Below are 16,937 nucleotides of genomic sequence, written 5' to 3' on the forward strand. Positions count from 1 at the left end.
AGTGTTTGTGGAAGAATTGTCAGAGAAGTAGACAGCGTCTTTTACGCTTTTTTTGATGCTTGACAGGTCAAGAGTGATCAGGCCCCTCACAAACAAATCAATCCTCTACTGCTGTCTTCAAGTCACTCCAGCAGGAGGCGCTGTTTTCAAAGAGATCCTTTTACAAAACTGTTCTTCAGGAGTACAGCAACCTCTAAATGAATGTCTATATTGAATAACCTTTCTCTTTTTCTGTTTGTGTGGAAAATGAGACATGACCAAGCCCAGAAGAAAATATTCAAAATATGTTGGTTTTTTTTCCAGGAAAACAGCAATTGAAAGAAGAGAGGAAAAGAGAAAATAGGCATGTTTCCAAGCTGCTTTTACTGAGTGATGCATATTTCCAATCTGGCTCTCTGTGCCCTATCAGCATGCCAAACCAGAGCCTTCACCAAATGTGACTGTGAGAGCGTCTGTCTCCTGCGTGTCTAGACACTTTTTCTGCGAACAAGCCGAACTCGTTTTAGGCTTTCCATCACGGTGAGTGGCTGAAGTCAGTTTACTGGTCCCTTCATATCTCTCTCTCTCTCTCTCTCTCTCTCTCTCTCTCTCTCTCTCTTTGCTCAGTGACTTCAGTCATAATCATCATCATCATACATAAATACTCCTCCCTGCTCCCCCACCCTCTCTCTTTCTCTCTTCTCTTTAATCTGAGGTAAAAACGAGCAGACAGACTCCTCCTCCCTTCTCTCTTTCTCTCTCTCCTCCTGTGTCCCTCTCCCGTGTTCTTCCTCTCTGGACTTCTCCTGTGTGTTGCTCTGATGGAAATGTGGAGGATCTTTCTGTCTGTCTCTCTTGTGGTCCAGCACAGTTCAGCTGAAGAAGGTATGAAACTTCCTTTGCTCCCCCTGGTGCTCTCAGCTGCCCCGTTTTGAGGGGTTATCGGGGTCTGTTGTTGTCCTGTCCGGTTTGGAGTGTGTGAGTGTCAACATGTTTAGGAGACTCTGAGTGAGTTTGTAGGTCTGTTTGCGGTAATAACAGTTCACCTTCATTTACATCTGCATGTGTTTGTGTCAGTTTGAGGCTGATAATCTGACTCTTGTACTGTTTAATGAGTGGCTGTTTATGAGTTGCTACTGTGAATTGAAGAGCTCTCTGTGGACCCTGCCAAGCTGCGTTTATGCTTAACAAAAGGGTGCAGAATGGAGCCAGCAGAGGGGTAAATAATTTGTTGTGTAACCTTTGTCTCTCTCTGACCCATGCAACCCCCCCTTCCCAACTCTCTGCCCCCTTTTTTGCTGATATTATAACTGTTATAATGGCCTTCTTCCTCCCCACAGACCATTCAGCCCTCTGACAATACAGACACCCCACTCACTTCACTGTATATCTCTGTGTCCTTTCATCTGCACTTTTTCTTTCTCTCAGCCTCATTTCTCTATTGGCTAAATGGTGTTTTCAGTCAATGCATTGCAGACATGAGCAGTTTAAATAGATGGATTGATGAAGTTGGCATCTCATAGTGAGCTCTTGTGAAAAAGCTCTCAGTGACTCATTTTTTGTGTGTGTGTGTGTGTGTGGTATCTGAATTCCAGAGTCTGTTAAGAACATGTTGTTTCACAGAAGCTTGTATGTGCTACTGTTTTTTCAAACTTATCTGAATAGATTATTGTGCTTTCCATTTTTCACACGAAAGCACGTGTTTATGCGCATGAATCGTAAAGAGTGTATGTAACTATTTGCAATGTAAAAAGTGGATCTAATCTGATCTAAAAATGAGGGCCACTGCTAATATTCACAAGGTCTTGGTATGATTTTTTTATGGATGAGCCCTTTTACTCCAAGGCTCCTTCAACACTGGTAGTAAGGTTGATTCAATAATATTAAATACAGTTTTTCACTTGCATAATGACTGCTACCATTTGTTGTTAACAATTACATTTACATTTCAAAGAACTTTTCAAAGCAAAGAACATTTTTAAAGCATGATTACTACACATACAAGATTGCCAATGCATTACACACAACAAAAGCAGTGACAAAAAAGAAATACTACAGCTACTTATAATAATAATAATAATAATAATAATAATAATAACAATGATTTAAAAAATAAAATTAAAATAAGGTGCCATAAATAATAATAGGGTACCAATAAATAAATAAATGAATACATTAATATATTCAGCAAAGATCCATTAAGTTGATAAAAAGTGTTAGTAAGGACTTTTACATTGCTGGCAACATGCCTGTTTGCCAAAATGTATGTTTAAATGCTGTTCTTTTGAACTTTGTTCATCAAAGAATCCTGATTGATAATAAAAAGAAATGTTTCTTGAGCAGCAAATCAGCATATTAGAATAATTTCTGAAGGATCATGTAAATTCAGCTTTACCATCACAGAAATAAATTACATTTTAAAATGTATTAAATTAATATTAAAATAGAAAACTAGTTTTTGAATATTAGTACATTTGAATAAATATAGCATTGATAGCAATTGTGACCAAGACATTTCTTTCAAAAACACATTAAAAACCTCACTGACCCCATATTTTCAAATAAACAAACATCAATATCAATCAATCAGTCAATATATATTCAATGAAACATGACAGCATTTTTGGAGTGTGAAAGCTCAGTGTATTTTAGGAGTAATAGGTGTCTTGCATAGCCTAGAGAGACCTACAGATTCACTGGGTGACAAACTAAATATTTAATTTCCCAAAAAATTGTTAACCACACAAAACAGCTAGTTCTTTTAAGACAGAGAAATAGATAGAAAAAAGTCAAGGACCAATCCAAGTGTTTTGTGCCCATATTGCAATAATACTATATTAACCATTCGGCACCTCAGTCCCATAACACAGACTCATACCTCTATTATGATAAGGTCGTTCCCTCAAGGCCATAACTCTAAACTAATTGAGCAAACCCCTTTACCTGCTCTCCTATAACAAAATACTATACCTTTCATCACATTTAACTAGTCCACAGCCATTCCCTCAGGCCCATAACTCTAAACTAATGCAGTTGTACCTGCCCTCCTGGCGCAAAGGCATGTACCCTTCATCACCTTTAATTAGATCAGCAGCCATTCACAGACACTGCCTGTCTATTCACATAACGTCCCGTACCTTCAAGATCTGTGGAAAGCGTTTGTAGGTCTGCAACAGTGAAAGTGCCCTCTTTGACCACATCAGACACTCTAACCATATTTAGGGTAGTATTTTGCTGGTCATGTGATCTTAGAATGGTGGCCCACATAAGGTGGCCTGCTCCATGTGATATAAAACATTCCAGGATTTTTCTCCATAATGGACTTCAGTGGGAGCCAATGGGTTGAAGGTCCGAAGTGCAGTTTTCAGTGCAGCTTCAAAGGGCTCTACACAATCACACCTGAGAAATAAGAGTCTTATCTAGTGAAATGATCAGTCATTTCTCTACGAATCGCATGTGTGGCATCACTCATTATGTAGGGTAATGTGTGAAAAGGGGAGGGTAGGGCGAAAAACTCTCATTTTCCCTTTCAACTTCAAAATCCTCCAACATCGTTGTTTTACCTTTTTCTGTAAAGGGCATTGGACTTTATTTGCATGTTCACTTTGTAAACACTGGGTCGGCACTTCTGCCTACATCACGCGTGACCTTTCCAACGTGACTATGTAATGCGTGAGGTCGAGCTAGTGCAAGATGTGAATGTGGTTAAAAAGTATATAAATGTTAAAAAAAATTTTTTTTTTTTTAAATTGAAAAAATTGTTTCTCTAGACAAGACCTTTATTTCTTGGCTGGGAACGTGTTGAGCGCTTGAGCCGAGCAAGCCAAGTTCATTTAACATTATCTGGCAGGGCTGAATGGGCAGGCAAACTCGTGAATTACTTTTCGACTAAAAAAAGAAAGACACGAACATCTTGGATGTCATTGAGGTGAGCAAACTATCAGGGAATATTTATTCTGGAAGTAAACTAATCCTTTAAGCGTATTCTAAGATATTTGTTGTAGCAAGCAGCTTATACTATATTTGATTTATGCCTAAAATAAAATAATAAAAAAAAACGTAAGATATATTTTGTGACCACTAGGTTTGATATCTGTAAGTATGTGATCTCTATCTCTAAAGTTATACTTCTCAACTTCATTAATTATATATTTTTCCTGGAAAACTGATATTTTAAGATTTCGGGGGGCCCACATGCCCATGGCACTCTCATAATATGAAGCTAGTTTCCAAATAGAGCAGTCAAAACTTCTCAAAACACAACCCAGCTCAGAGAGAGAGTTTGTCCCTGCTGCAATCTTGTCAGTCTGGACTGAAGACAACACCATAAGGTCAGTCCCTGAGGTCGGGTTATAAAAAATGACTGTGCTCTCCTTTAGTGGTAATTAGCCTCCACTTGACTCTTCAGGGGTGTTGTGTTGAAAAGAAGTGTGTGTGAGCAGACAGTGCTGAGTGGAGAATGCACACAGCAGGGTGTTCCTCGCTGAGAGAAACAGAATGGTTTAAAAGCCTCACATTCTGGTAAAAGCAGCTTTTACACCCACGCCCATGTAAAAGAGGGAGCTGTGAAGGAGGTGAGGAGGATGGAGAGGTGCAATGAGAGAGAAGAGCACAGTTTCATATGATGTCTCACCCTGGGCCACGAAAAGGTCCCTGAGGCAGCACAGCTTGGGCTTTGCTGGACTGTTTTCCCCACATTGCTAGCTCTGTTTCATGTCCACTTCTCAGGTTGGATATATGTGTGTCTCCTCGTTAGGTCTCCCACTGTCAGTATATTGAGTCACGCAGCTAAACTCTCAGATCTGTACCCATCCAAGCACAAACTGTTGCCCCAGGCCAAAATGCATCACCCTGCTCTGCTCCATCTTCAGCTGCTCCCCTCCCACCAACACTACCAACCCTTCCACTAGCTAGCTTTAGTTGCTCATGTTACAATGCAAAAAAAATATTTTTCCTAATATCAGAAGTCATTTACTTAAGTAATATGTTTTTAAATATTTTTTTATCAGTGAACTCTCATATGGAAGGATGTAATATAAAGATATAAAGTCACAATTGTTTGTGAGATAAGTAAAGTTGTGCATTATAAAATCGCGATTGTGAAATATAAACTTGCAATTATGAGTTGATAAAACCATATTGTGACATAAAATGCAATCGTGCAATACTAAATCACAATTAAAACACAATAAGGTCACAGTTGTCAAATATAAAATCACATTGTGAGATATAAAGTCACAATTATGAGATATTTCATAATTACAATTTATATCTTTGTCATTTTTAAGTCACAATTAACAAATGATGCAATTGTGAGTTATGTTGTAATTATGAGACAAATTGTATTTGTGAAAAATCACAATAAAAATAAAATCACATTACTAGATATAAATTGCAATTGTGAAATATTAAGTCACAATTATGAGAAACAATTATGAGTCGCAATAGTAAAATATAAAATGACCTTCTGAGAGATTACCATAATTACCATAAATAGTCACAATTGTGGGATATAAAATCATAATTGTGAAATATCAGCTTACAATTAAGAGATATAAAATCACATTTTGAGATATGAATTGTAATCATGAAATATTAAGTCGCAGTTAAGAAATGAAATATAAAATCAAATTGTAAGATATAACATCTATATTAAGAGATAAACTCACAATTACCAGGAGTCCATATTGGGAGATCTAGATGAAATTGTGACATATAAAGTTACAAATTTGAAACACAAAGTTGCAATAACAAGACAAAGTTGTCTGAGGCATGCAACAGAATTTCAGTTGTCCTGAGTCCAGATTTGTGGTCTTTTCCCTATCGCGCTTCTCTCTCTTCCCCAATCACTTCCTGTTTCTATTTCACTACACTTTTGTATAAATCCAAAACATATAATGTTGCTACTTCAAGATTTTGTACCTGATCTAACTAGTTAATTTCTAATGTTTCCATATAAAGCGCATTATCTGAGTACCTGGCAGAACACAAAAGTCTAGACTATGCCGCAAAATTGCAGTCTTAAACGTTCGCCCCATGGCAGTATCACGAATGCACAAGGATCACGTAAGAAGCCCTTTGTACTTCAGAAAAAGAGCGGAGAAGTCAGTCCGCTAAGAGCAAAGATGGCAGAACATCCCGAGCTGCTTATTACTGTATGTTCCACCGTTTGGCCTCCATCGCTGCAAGGGAAGATTTTTAGGACACTGCATGAAATGCGTGTTGTGCTCAACTCGACTAACGTGGCTACATAAAGGCAGCATACAAAAGCGAAAAGAAAAAAAACACTTCACGCTTCCCTGGCGAACTGGTGTGTGCACAGGTCAAGCCATTGATGAGATCAGGCAGAAAAATACAACACACCTCCAGGGCCAAATGAGAGCCGTCCAGGTCCAAAGCTGCGGGCTACAGGAGGAAAAGGGTGCTGCCAGCGCTGGTGAGTCATAAGCAGTGTTTTGTGGAGAGAGACAGACCTTAGAAAAGCTTCAATTCAAGCTAAACCCAAAATGAAGAGTTCTGATAACATTCACTGACGTGCGTTAGCTTAAATCTGGAATTGTGCTAATCCCTGTCTCGCTCTTGCCATCGCTCTCTGTGGTTTGGTGGTAATGAAGGAGTTACTGTGTGTGTGTCCTGGGGTGACTGTCTGTACATAGACACATCTGGAGCAAATTAAAGAGAAGCTGCCAAAGTTACACACACGCATGTAAACACACACTGCAACCAAAAGAAAACTTTGGTGTATTGTCGCATTAGTACAGTCACACACCCATCTGTGTTCATGGAGTGTGCTGAATTTATGAATATTTTTGTTTTAAAGTACATGTATTTGATCTAGCAAGTGTGTAGCAAAGTGTACTTTAGCACTTCGAAATGACATTCTTAAATAAAGACACTGGTTAATTGAATTTGTCTATCAACATTTCTCAGCAGCAGAATCCATGCATCACAGGAGGATTCTGACCAATTAGAATAATTGAGCAAATTTCCAAAGCTCAAGGGCTCTTTACAATCAATCAGATTAATACAGAGAGCAGACATATTAATTAATTTCCCTGAACAATCAAATGCACTTTCCTCCCTATCAAATTTGAATAGAAATTAATGGCGATGGAAACGTAATATGAAACGTTCATGCATCACAGGAGGATTCTGTCATTGTATAATAATAGTAATATTTTATGTGGCAAATTTCCCAAGCTTAAATGCACTTCCAAGCTTTAATGATCAATAATATTAATACAGAGAGCAAACAAATAAATACATATACAAACAAAAAATTCACCCCTAAGAAATCAAATTCAAATAATAGGTGGAAATTACATATATGAAGCAAATGCAGTATATTATACATATGTACATGCATCACAGAAGGATGCCGTCATTTATAATAATAATTATAATAATCATTTATATGGCAGATTTCCAAAGCATAAGAAGACTTTTCAATAATCAGATTAATACAGAGAGCAAAAAGTTTTTCAAAAAGTCTGGGATCAGAAAGATTTTTGTTTGTTAATGAAGTCTCTTATGCTCATCAAATTTGCATGTTTTTGATCAAAAATACAGAACACAACTGTAATATTATGAAATATCATTGCAATTTAAATAATGGTTTACTCTTTTATTATACTTTAAAACAATTTATTCCTTTGATCAAAGCTGAATTTTCAGCATCATTACTCCAGTCGTCAGTGTTACATGATCCCTCAGAAATCATTCCAATATGCTGATTTATTATCAATATTGGAAACATAATATTTTTTGGAACCTTTGATACTTTTCAGAATTCTTTGAATAAGAAGTAGAAAAAAAGAAAGCATTTATTTAAATATATTTATTTTTATACTACTGTTCAAATGTTTGGGGTTGGTAACATTTCTTCTTTTTTTTTAATAAGAAATTCATTTTTTTTTCAGCAAGGATGTTAAATTACTAAAAAGTGATGGTAATAAGAAGATATTTAAAACTTTTTATTCATCCTGAATCCTTAAAAAATATATATTAAGCAGCAAAAACTATTTCCAATATTGATAATAAATAAATAAAGCATATTAGAATGATTTCTGAAGTAGCATGTGACACTGAAGACTGGAGTAATGGATGATGAAAATTCAGCTTTGCATCACATGAATAAATTATATCTTACAGTATATTAAAATAGGAAACCATTATTTTAAATTGTAATAATATTTCACAATATTACAGTTTTTTCTGTATTTTTAATCAAATAAATGAAGCCTTGATGAGCAGAAGAAATGTCGTAAAAACATAAAAAATTTTACTGATCCCATTTCGGTGATGGCCACCTCCTCTGTCTTGCTTAGGCTAATTTCATAGACAACTTTTTATGTTAATACATTTTTTAAGCATTTTTTAATTAATACATCAAAAAATATGAAAAATAAATAATTATAAACAACATTTCACACATTTCTTTAGTCATTTTCATTCTGATTGGAAATTGCACACAATAAAAATATTCACAAGTTGAAGTGATATTTACCTCGATTGTTCTTTGTTTTCTTTACACTTTAATGGTCTGATTTTTCATCTCAAACCTGACCTTCACTGATACTGTCGTCCCCTTATTTGTCATGGTGGAAATTACACCACAACCTTCGTGTGACCTTCAAATAACAAAACTGAGTGAAATCTGTTTATTTAGATAAAAATCAGCTATACAATTGCCCGTAGTTGAAGAAATGTGTGCTTCTGTGTATATTTGAACAACAAATGCATTTTGCTTGCATTTGATCACACCTCCGTGAGTTAAAGTTTAGCTGTATGCGTGTGAGAGGCTATTCTCAAAGTGTTGGAATAAAACGCACACACTTCACTACTACAGGAGGATTAACATTGTAGAGAGTTGTCTTGAGCGAGACTGACTAATCAAGCGTGAACTGGCACAGCGCGTTAACACATCTGAGAACCAAGAAAGCCAAATACACACATCTCCCTATAAAGGACAGAAAGCATTACCCTTTCATAAGCATGTGCATATACCAGAGTGAGAGCACTCAAGTGAACAACTCACAGAGCCACACCACTGCTAATGTAGGACACCCACACATAATATTAATACACAGCCCAGAAAGGCAATGACAATAAAAGATAAACTACAGATTATATATTATATGTCTGCATGCTGAACACCATAAGATAGACTCAAGCTGACATTGTCAAATTTTTTGCAACAATTAATATTTCTTATGGTGGCTTAAATTTAAGTCAGTTTCTGTTTAGACACAAACATTAAAGGCTTTGCAACTGTATTTTCTTTTCTTTTAACACAGGCTGACACACTTGTCACACTATATACTGTAGTTTGTCACAAAGGCAACAAACAAACCAGCAAAAATAAAACATAGGCCTAAGTTCTAAGAAATAAGACGAGCAACAACGTAACAGGTAAAAAAGTTCATATTGAACAACTCACATTTTAGATGCAATAACTGCCAATTACTTTGTCCATTTTTCTTCTGCAAATGAAAATAGTTCCAATCTAAGTCAAAGCAGAGTCAAACATTGTGCATCTCGGAGCAAAATGCAGTAGCTGTGTTTCATTCCCAAACTAATTACTTTGAACAAATCGGTTGAGTGAATGATTTAATGACTCAATCAAAAGACAGTCACTTGTTTAGTTCCTGAACGAAATAAATCTTTGAATGAATCAGATGAAGACTCACACAAATCACTTTCTGCCACCCTGAAATAACAGAAAAAGTGAAAATCCCTGTCACTAATGCAAATTTGGGGACTGCGAAGAAAAATTAAATTTTCTTTGGCAAATATAAATGGTAATTAAGAAATTGCATAAAATCCATTCATATGAAACCAACCTAGTCTCATGGCATTTACGTACCTGGGTGCACTTTTTAGCGAGACACGAAATACGTACCAATAACATTACTGCAGTTTCAGTTTCCTAAAGAAACAAACACTAGAGGCAGTAAAACTCTGACACCTTTTACTCCTTTTCACACAAATGTACAGAGTTTTGATTAATAAAGCGTATTTTTCACACAATTACTTTAAGGATATCATGTTACGACTTCAAAACAATATTAATATGCTGGGAGATTTGAAAACTGATGCTTTTGAATGTAAGCATCGCACATATCCAGCCTCGTATCTATTGGTTTTCATAGATGGAAAGTTTGTTCGGCAGCTCATGGAGTACGGAGCCGTACTTAGAAGGCGAGGAGCTCCGGTTTGAATCCCGTGTAACTATGGTTCGACCAAACAGTTTAAATCTGCATACAGTTGTGGTCAGAATTATTGAAACCCTTGGTAAATATGATCAAAGAAGACTGTGAAAATTAACCTGCTTTGTTAATCCTTTTGATCTTTTATTTAAAAAATTCACAAAAAGCTAACCTTTCATTGGATAATAAGAATTTAAAATGGGGGAAATATCATTATGAAATAAATGTTTTTCTCAAACACACGTTGGACACAATTATTGCACTCCTAGAAATTCTTAAGAGTAAAATATCTCTGAAGTATATTCCCATTCATATTCACAATTTTGAGCACTCCAGGGTGATTATGAACATAAAATTATCCAGCCATGGCTTCCTGTTTCACAGAAATATAAATAGGAGGGAAAACAAAGCCCAAATTCCCTTAATCATCCATCACAATGAGAAAAAACAAAGAATATATTTCTGATGTGCAGCAAAAGATAATTGAGCTTCACAAATTAGTGAAGTGGCTTTAAGAAAAGAGCTAGAGCAGTGAAAATCCCCATTTCCACCATCAGGGCAATAATTAAGAATTTCCAATCAACAGAAAATGTAATGAAACTGCCTGGAAGAGGACGTGTGTCTATATCGTCCTAATGCACGGTGAGAAGGAGCGTTTGAGTGGCTAAAGACTCTCCAAGGATCACAGCTGGAGAATTGCAGGAAATAGTTGAGTCTACATCACATGTTGTTTGGGAGGATTTCAAGAAAAATTTTCCTCACTCATCCAAAAACAATCTCCAGCATATTCAGTTATCAGACAGGACTGGAACTTCAAATGGGACTGGCTTCTATGGTCAGATGAAACTAAAAAATGAGCTTTTTAGCAGCAAACACTCAAGATGGGTTTGGTGAACACAGGGATAAAAAGTACCCCATGTGTACAATGAAATGTACTGCTGTATTTGTGATGTTGTGGGCCTATATTTCTGCTGGAGGTCCTGGACATCTTGTTCAGACACATGGCATCATGGATTCTATCAAATACCAACAGATAAAAAATCAATAAGTGACTGACTCTATTAGAAATCTTATAATGGGCCATAATTGGATCTTCCAACCGTACAATAATCCAAACACAAACCTCAAAAACAACACAAAAATGGGTCACTGAGCACACAACCAAGCTTCTGCTGGCCATTCCAGTCCTCTGACCTGAACTCTGTAGAAAATGAATGAGGTGAACTGAAGAGAAGAAGCACCAACATGGAGCTGAGAATCTAAAGGATCTGGAGTGATTCTGGATGAAGGAATGGTCTCTGATCTCTTGTCAGGTGTTCTCTAACCTCATCAGGCATTATAGGTGAAGATTTAGAGCTGTTAAACTGACAAATGGAGGTTTCAAAAAGTATTGAATAAAAAGGTGTCGTTAATTGTGACCAATGTGTATCAGAGAAAAACATTTATTTCATAAAGATATTTCCCCCCATTTTAAATTCTTATTATCCAATGAAAGGTTAGCTTTTTGTGAATTTTTTAAATAAAAGATCAAAAGGATTAACAAAGCAGGTTAATTTTCACAGTCTTCTTTGATCATATTTACCAAGGGTTCCAATAATTCTGACCACAACTGTAGGTACGTAAAACGGTGTCGCACAGAAAGTGCACAGAGGTACGTATTTTTATGAGACCAGGTTGTATGAAACACATGTGACAACTTGCCCCAATATCAGATTTCTTTAAAAACTTCAACTTGCCCAAAGATCACATGTGTGTTATTTAGGAATTTAGTTTGGAGGACAGAATTAACAAAAATTTATTTTAGGGATTTTTACTTTGAACTATGTGTTTGAAACCAACATACCAAACCACTTCTAGAGAAAATATGTATTTCTTTAATTGGCCTCAAAACCTGAGACAAAATCAATGTGAGAACTTCTCCATATGACATCCTGCCAGCTTTCCTCTATAGGTCAAAAACCACTGCTTCATCTTATCTCTTTACCCTCTCACACGCACCGTCTGTCACTCTGTTTCCGTCTCTATCTCTGTGTCTTTCTTTCAGTGCTCCGGTGTCACAGCTTTTTAAACAAACATTGTCTCTCTCTCCCTCTCTCTCACATCAATAATGTAACTAAATGTATCTCTGTGTTTAAGCACTGACAGGGCCCTTCTGTCACTTTCCTGTTTAATAATAAACACAAAAAGAGGGGGACAGAGTGAAGGGGACAGCGTATGTGTGCAACAAAGAAATGAGAATGATATGCCAGTGGAGTGCATTACTCTAGCACTTACTTACTTGGTTTGGCCCACACAGCAGTTTTTGCTTCCATCAGTGTGCAAACAGCCCTGTTTCTCTGGATCACAATGGACCCACTGAGTGCAGTCCGGCACTTCATACATGCCCACACTCAGGGTTACGCCCTACCTGAGAATCTATTTAGGGTTCGGGTCATACACTTTTAATTACAGTTAGGGAACTTAGAACAAGTCATGTAGGGGGAAACCCTGGATAAATCCATGTTAATCTGACATTAAACACAGCATTAAGCAACAGAATAAAACAGAGCAAAGTTAATCTTGTTGACTCCACCGTAAAACAAAATCAACTACAGTCATGGACAAAAATATCGGCACCCTTGGTATATATGACCAAAGAAGGCTGTGGAAATTAATCTGCATTGTTAATCCTTTTGATCTTTCATTTAAAAAATTCACAAAAATTTAACCTTTCATTGGATAATAAGAATTTAAAATGGGGGGAAATATCATTATGAAATAAATGTTTTTCTCAAATACACATTGGCCACAATTATAGGCACCCTTTTATTCAATACTTTTTGAAATCTCCATTTGTCAGTTTAACAGCTCTACATTTTCTCCTATAATGCCTGATGAGGTTAGAGAACACCTGACGAGATCAGAGACCATTCCTTCATCCAGAATCACTCCAGATGCTTCAGATTCCCAGCTCCATGTTGGTGCTTCTTCTCTTCAGTTCACCTCACTCATTTTCTACAGGGTTCATATCAAATCTAGTGCTGTCAAAAGATTAATCGCATCCAAAATAAAAGTTTTTGTTTTCAAAATATATGTGTATACTGTGTATATTTATAATGTATATATAAATACAAACACATGCATGTATATATTTAAGAAAAATATGTTGTGTTTATATATGACATATATTTATATATAATATACAATATAATAAAATGAATATACAGTATAAATGTATAAACGTAAGTATTTTCAAAATATATACTATGTGTTTGTATTTATTAATACATATACACAGTACACATGCATATATAATGTTCTCTGGTTGGCCGGCGCTGGAGGTGGGGCACTGGCCACTCCTTGCTGAAATGAAACATGACGACTGAGGGGTCTTTTCAGGCTTGCACGTTCAACCCCCCTCTCACAACGAATGCAGTCAACGGGATATTTCCATGAAACATTAAAGTGTGACAAACATGCAAAAAAAAAAAAATCAGGAAGGGGGCCAACACTTTTTCACACCACTGTACATATTTAAGAAACAGCTAAAAACACATCTCTTCGATCTTCATTTGACCCTAATTTGACTCTAGCACTCTCTATTCTAATTCTATTTTATCTGTTGTTGACTTGATCCTCTGGTAAATGCAGAGCACAAATTCAGAGTATGGGTCACCATTGGCCACACACCACTTCCCTTTCCCCCTTTCCCTTTAACACTTCGTCGTTATCTAACTGCTTGTTTTCTTAAAAAAGCCTTCTAACACTAGCCTTCTCTGTGAACTGCGTTGTTGGTTTTGATTGCTCCTGTTGTCATCATTTGTAAGTCGCTTTGGATAAAAGTGTCTGCTAAATGACTAAATGTGAATGTGAATTTAATGTAAACAAAAACTTTTATTTTGGATGCGATTAATCACAATTAATCGTTTGACAGCACTATTAAAATCCAATTATAACGTATCTGCTATAGTGCGAAATGTCTGTTACCTTAAAATAAAAATGTAAGGTAAAAAAATTTAATATTGAACAATTTAAATTTTAGGTGCAATAATGCCAATTACTTTATTTTTGTTCTGCCAATGAAAATAGTTCCAAACCATGTCAAGGCTGAGTCAACCATTGTGCATCTTGGAGCAAAACGCAGTAGCTGTGTTTCATTCGAGTGAGTGATTCAATGACCCACTCATAAAGACAGTCACTTGTTTCATTTCTGAATGAATCAGTTTTCTTGAATGAATCTTTAAGGGAATCAGATGAAGACTCAAGTGTTACTTGCTTCCCCCTACTGGAATAACAGAAAAAGTGAAAATCCCCATCACTATTGCAAATTTGAGGACTGGAAATATTCTTTGGCAAATATAAATTGTAATTAAGAAGTAATAAAATCCATTTATATGAAACACATGTGACAACTCGCCCCAATATCAGATATCTTTAAAAAAAAAATCAACTTGCCCAAAGAACACGGTTTAAACTATTTTTAATCAATTATAGACAACCTTTGTATAAATGTATGCAAAAATTATGATTTAGGAATTTGGTGTGGAGGACAGAATTAAAAAAAAAAAAAAAAAAAAAGGAATAATAAAAGGAATTTAGGGTAAAAAATAATTGCACTTGTCTAAATATGATTCGAAGAAATATGGTAGTTCGTTAAACAGAATGTCTACAAAGCTTTTTTTTAGACAGGCAACTTTTCTGACACACTTACTGAATTTGACCTAGGATGTAAGCCAAGATGTCCAGGGCAATCCTGTAAAGAAAAATAATGTGCCTCTCATAATATTGGAAAAAACTCAATTTTAACTCGATCTGCATTTTATTTTATTTATTCATCAAATGTAAAGTTAGTGCTAATTGTTTTAAAAATTATTGCAGGCTATACAAACTGTCCTCCAGTGTGACAATGTAAAGATTAATTTGCCACAATGCAGGATCATTATATAATTGATATACCATTGATATAAAAGTGGCAAAGCAATATACACAATTTTGACCTGTTATATCATATATGTTTTCCTGTATCCACATGTTAATTTTAACCTAAATACTTGATGAAAAAAAGCTCACGTTCTCTTCTTGCCGCAGAGCAGAGTCGTTGTCAGAGTTGGTGAAGGGGGAGCATTGTAGGCTTGTGGTATAGCCTTCACTTGGGCATATAAACATTTTGTCTGAGGCCCTGTGAATTTCTGCAACAGCCCTGACCCAGAATCATCCCTCTGTTCATTCCACACTAACAGATGGAGAGGCCATCTGTAAATGACAATTTGGAGTTTTTGGAGACAGTTTTAGATCCTTTTTTTCACTTTACATTGGGTAAAAATATAAATAAAGGTTTAATATACCTTTAGAAGCCAAAGTTATATTGGACCCTAATGTCAAAATGTGACATATTTATAACTGGTTTGATCATGTTGAACTGCCCATAAAAAATTCACATTCGCTTGTATAAATAACAAACCGAGATGCTTATAAGATATTTCAAGGTAGATTGTGTATAATGATTCACAGCATGCATAATTTTAATTTCACAGATGTGAAATTAAGCCATACGCACTTGGCTTACAAAGGCACCTATAAGAGAATGTGAATTATTATAAATCATCCTGTGTATAATGAGGTCAAAAGGACAAACTCCCTGCAGAGACTGTTAAATACTGTATGTGTAAAACCTACATACAGTAAGATAATTAGAAATGACTGTTTAGGGTCAAAGATTAATGGTGTATTTATAAGTCTGTGTGCAGGTATTTGTGAGGGAGATTTGTGCATGCATGCACTTCTAAGATCTTCAGGACCCGTATTGACATTGGACATCAAATGGTGATCCAACACAGTCCAAATTGTTCACCATATGAAAATGACAAAAACTGTAATTAAGATCAAATATTAAAATGTATTCATGTAATGCATTTGGCCAACAGTATCCATAACATTATTAAAATGACTGAGTAGAACATTTGATAGTTTTGTAAACACACAAACAAAAGCAGAAGCTTACCAAACATACTGTGTGGAACAAACACTGGGACAAATATTGTAGCCTATTAGTATAAGCTATATAACCAGAGACAAATTAATTTAAAATTAAATTAATTTAAAAAAATCTAATTATGATTGGAAACTTGGCCAGTGACGGCAGCAATAGAAGATAAGCTAAGATTTGTTATTGATTTTGAAAGAAGTCTCTTATGCTCACTAAGGCTGCATTTATTTTGGTAAAAAAATGTAGCAAAACTGGGAAATATTATTTAAATTTTAATACATTTGATTACATTATTCCTGTGAAGCCGCCATTAGTCCAGCATTGTCAAATGATCCTTCAGAAATCATTCTAATTTGCTGATTTGGTGCTCATATCCAAAGTTTTGTCATGAAACTCTAGATGGCGCAGTCCAATAGGTCAAACTCAATCAGACATAATGACTAGGGGTGTAAATCAGATGGTTCGTCACGATTCGATTCAGGACTATATCGATCGATATTTCGATATTATGATATTATATACCTATTTTAAACAACCATCTACATTTTTATTAACGCACAAATGCAACCAAACTATTTAACGTGAACATTTATCTGAAATTTTCACATCCTGTACCTCAATTGGGATATTCACCAAAAAAAATAGGCCAATACACTTTTTTTTTTTTTATAATAATAATAAAGAAAATAAACAAGTGAAAAAACAATTGGCTGCTACTATGGGCTCAGTGCTAAAAATCTTTTCTACAAATAACCAAATTATAAGCAATAGCAGAAAATAAATGC

General features: G+C 35.6%; 1 protein-coding gene across 1 annotated transcript in view; it reads left to right on the forward strand.

The window, feature by feature from the left end:
• Positions 1–730: 730 nt before the first annotated feature.
• LOC306877589 (ephrin type-B receptor 5-like) overlaps positions 731–16,937 on the forward strand; it is a 58,513-nt gene continuing 42,306 nt past the window's right edge. The window contains exon 1 of the mRNA XM_079429438.1: positions 731–864. Coding sequence (XP_079285564.1) covers positions 801–864 — 64 coding nt within the window. The 5' untranslated portion in view covers positions 731–800. The remainder of the gene's footprint in view (positions 865–16,937) is intronic.

Source organism: Barbus barbus, assembly GCF_936440315.1.
Source record: "Barbus barbus genome assembly, chromosome: 12".
Taxonomy (NCBI): Eukaryota; Metazoa; Chordata; class Actinopteri; order Cypriniformes; family Cyprinidae; genus Barbus; species Barbus barbus.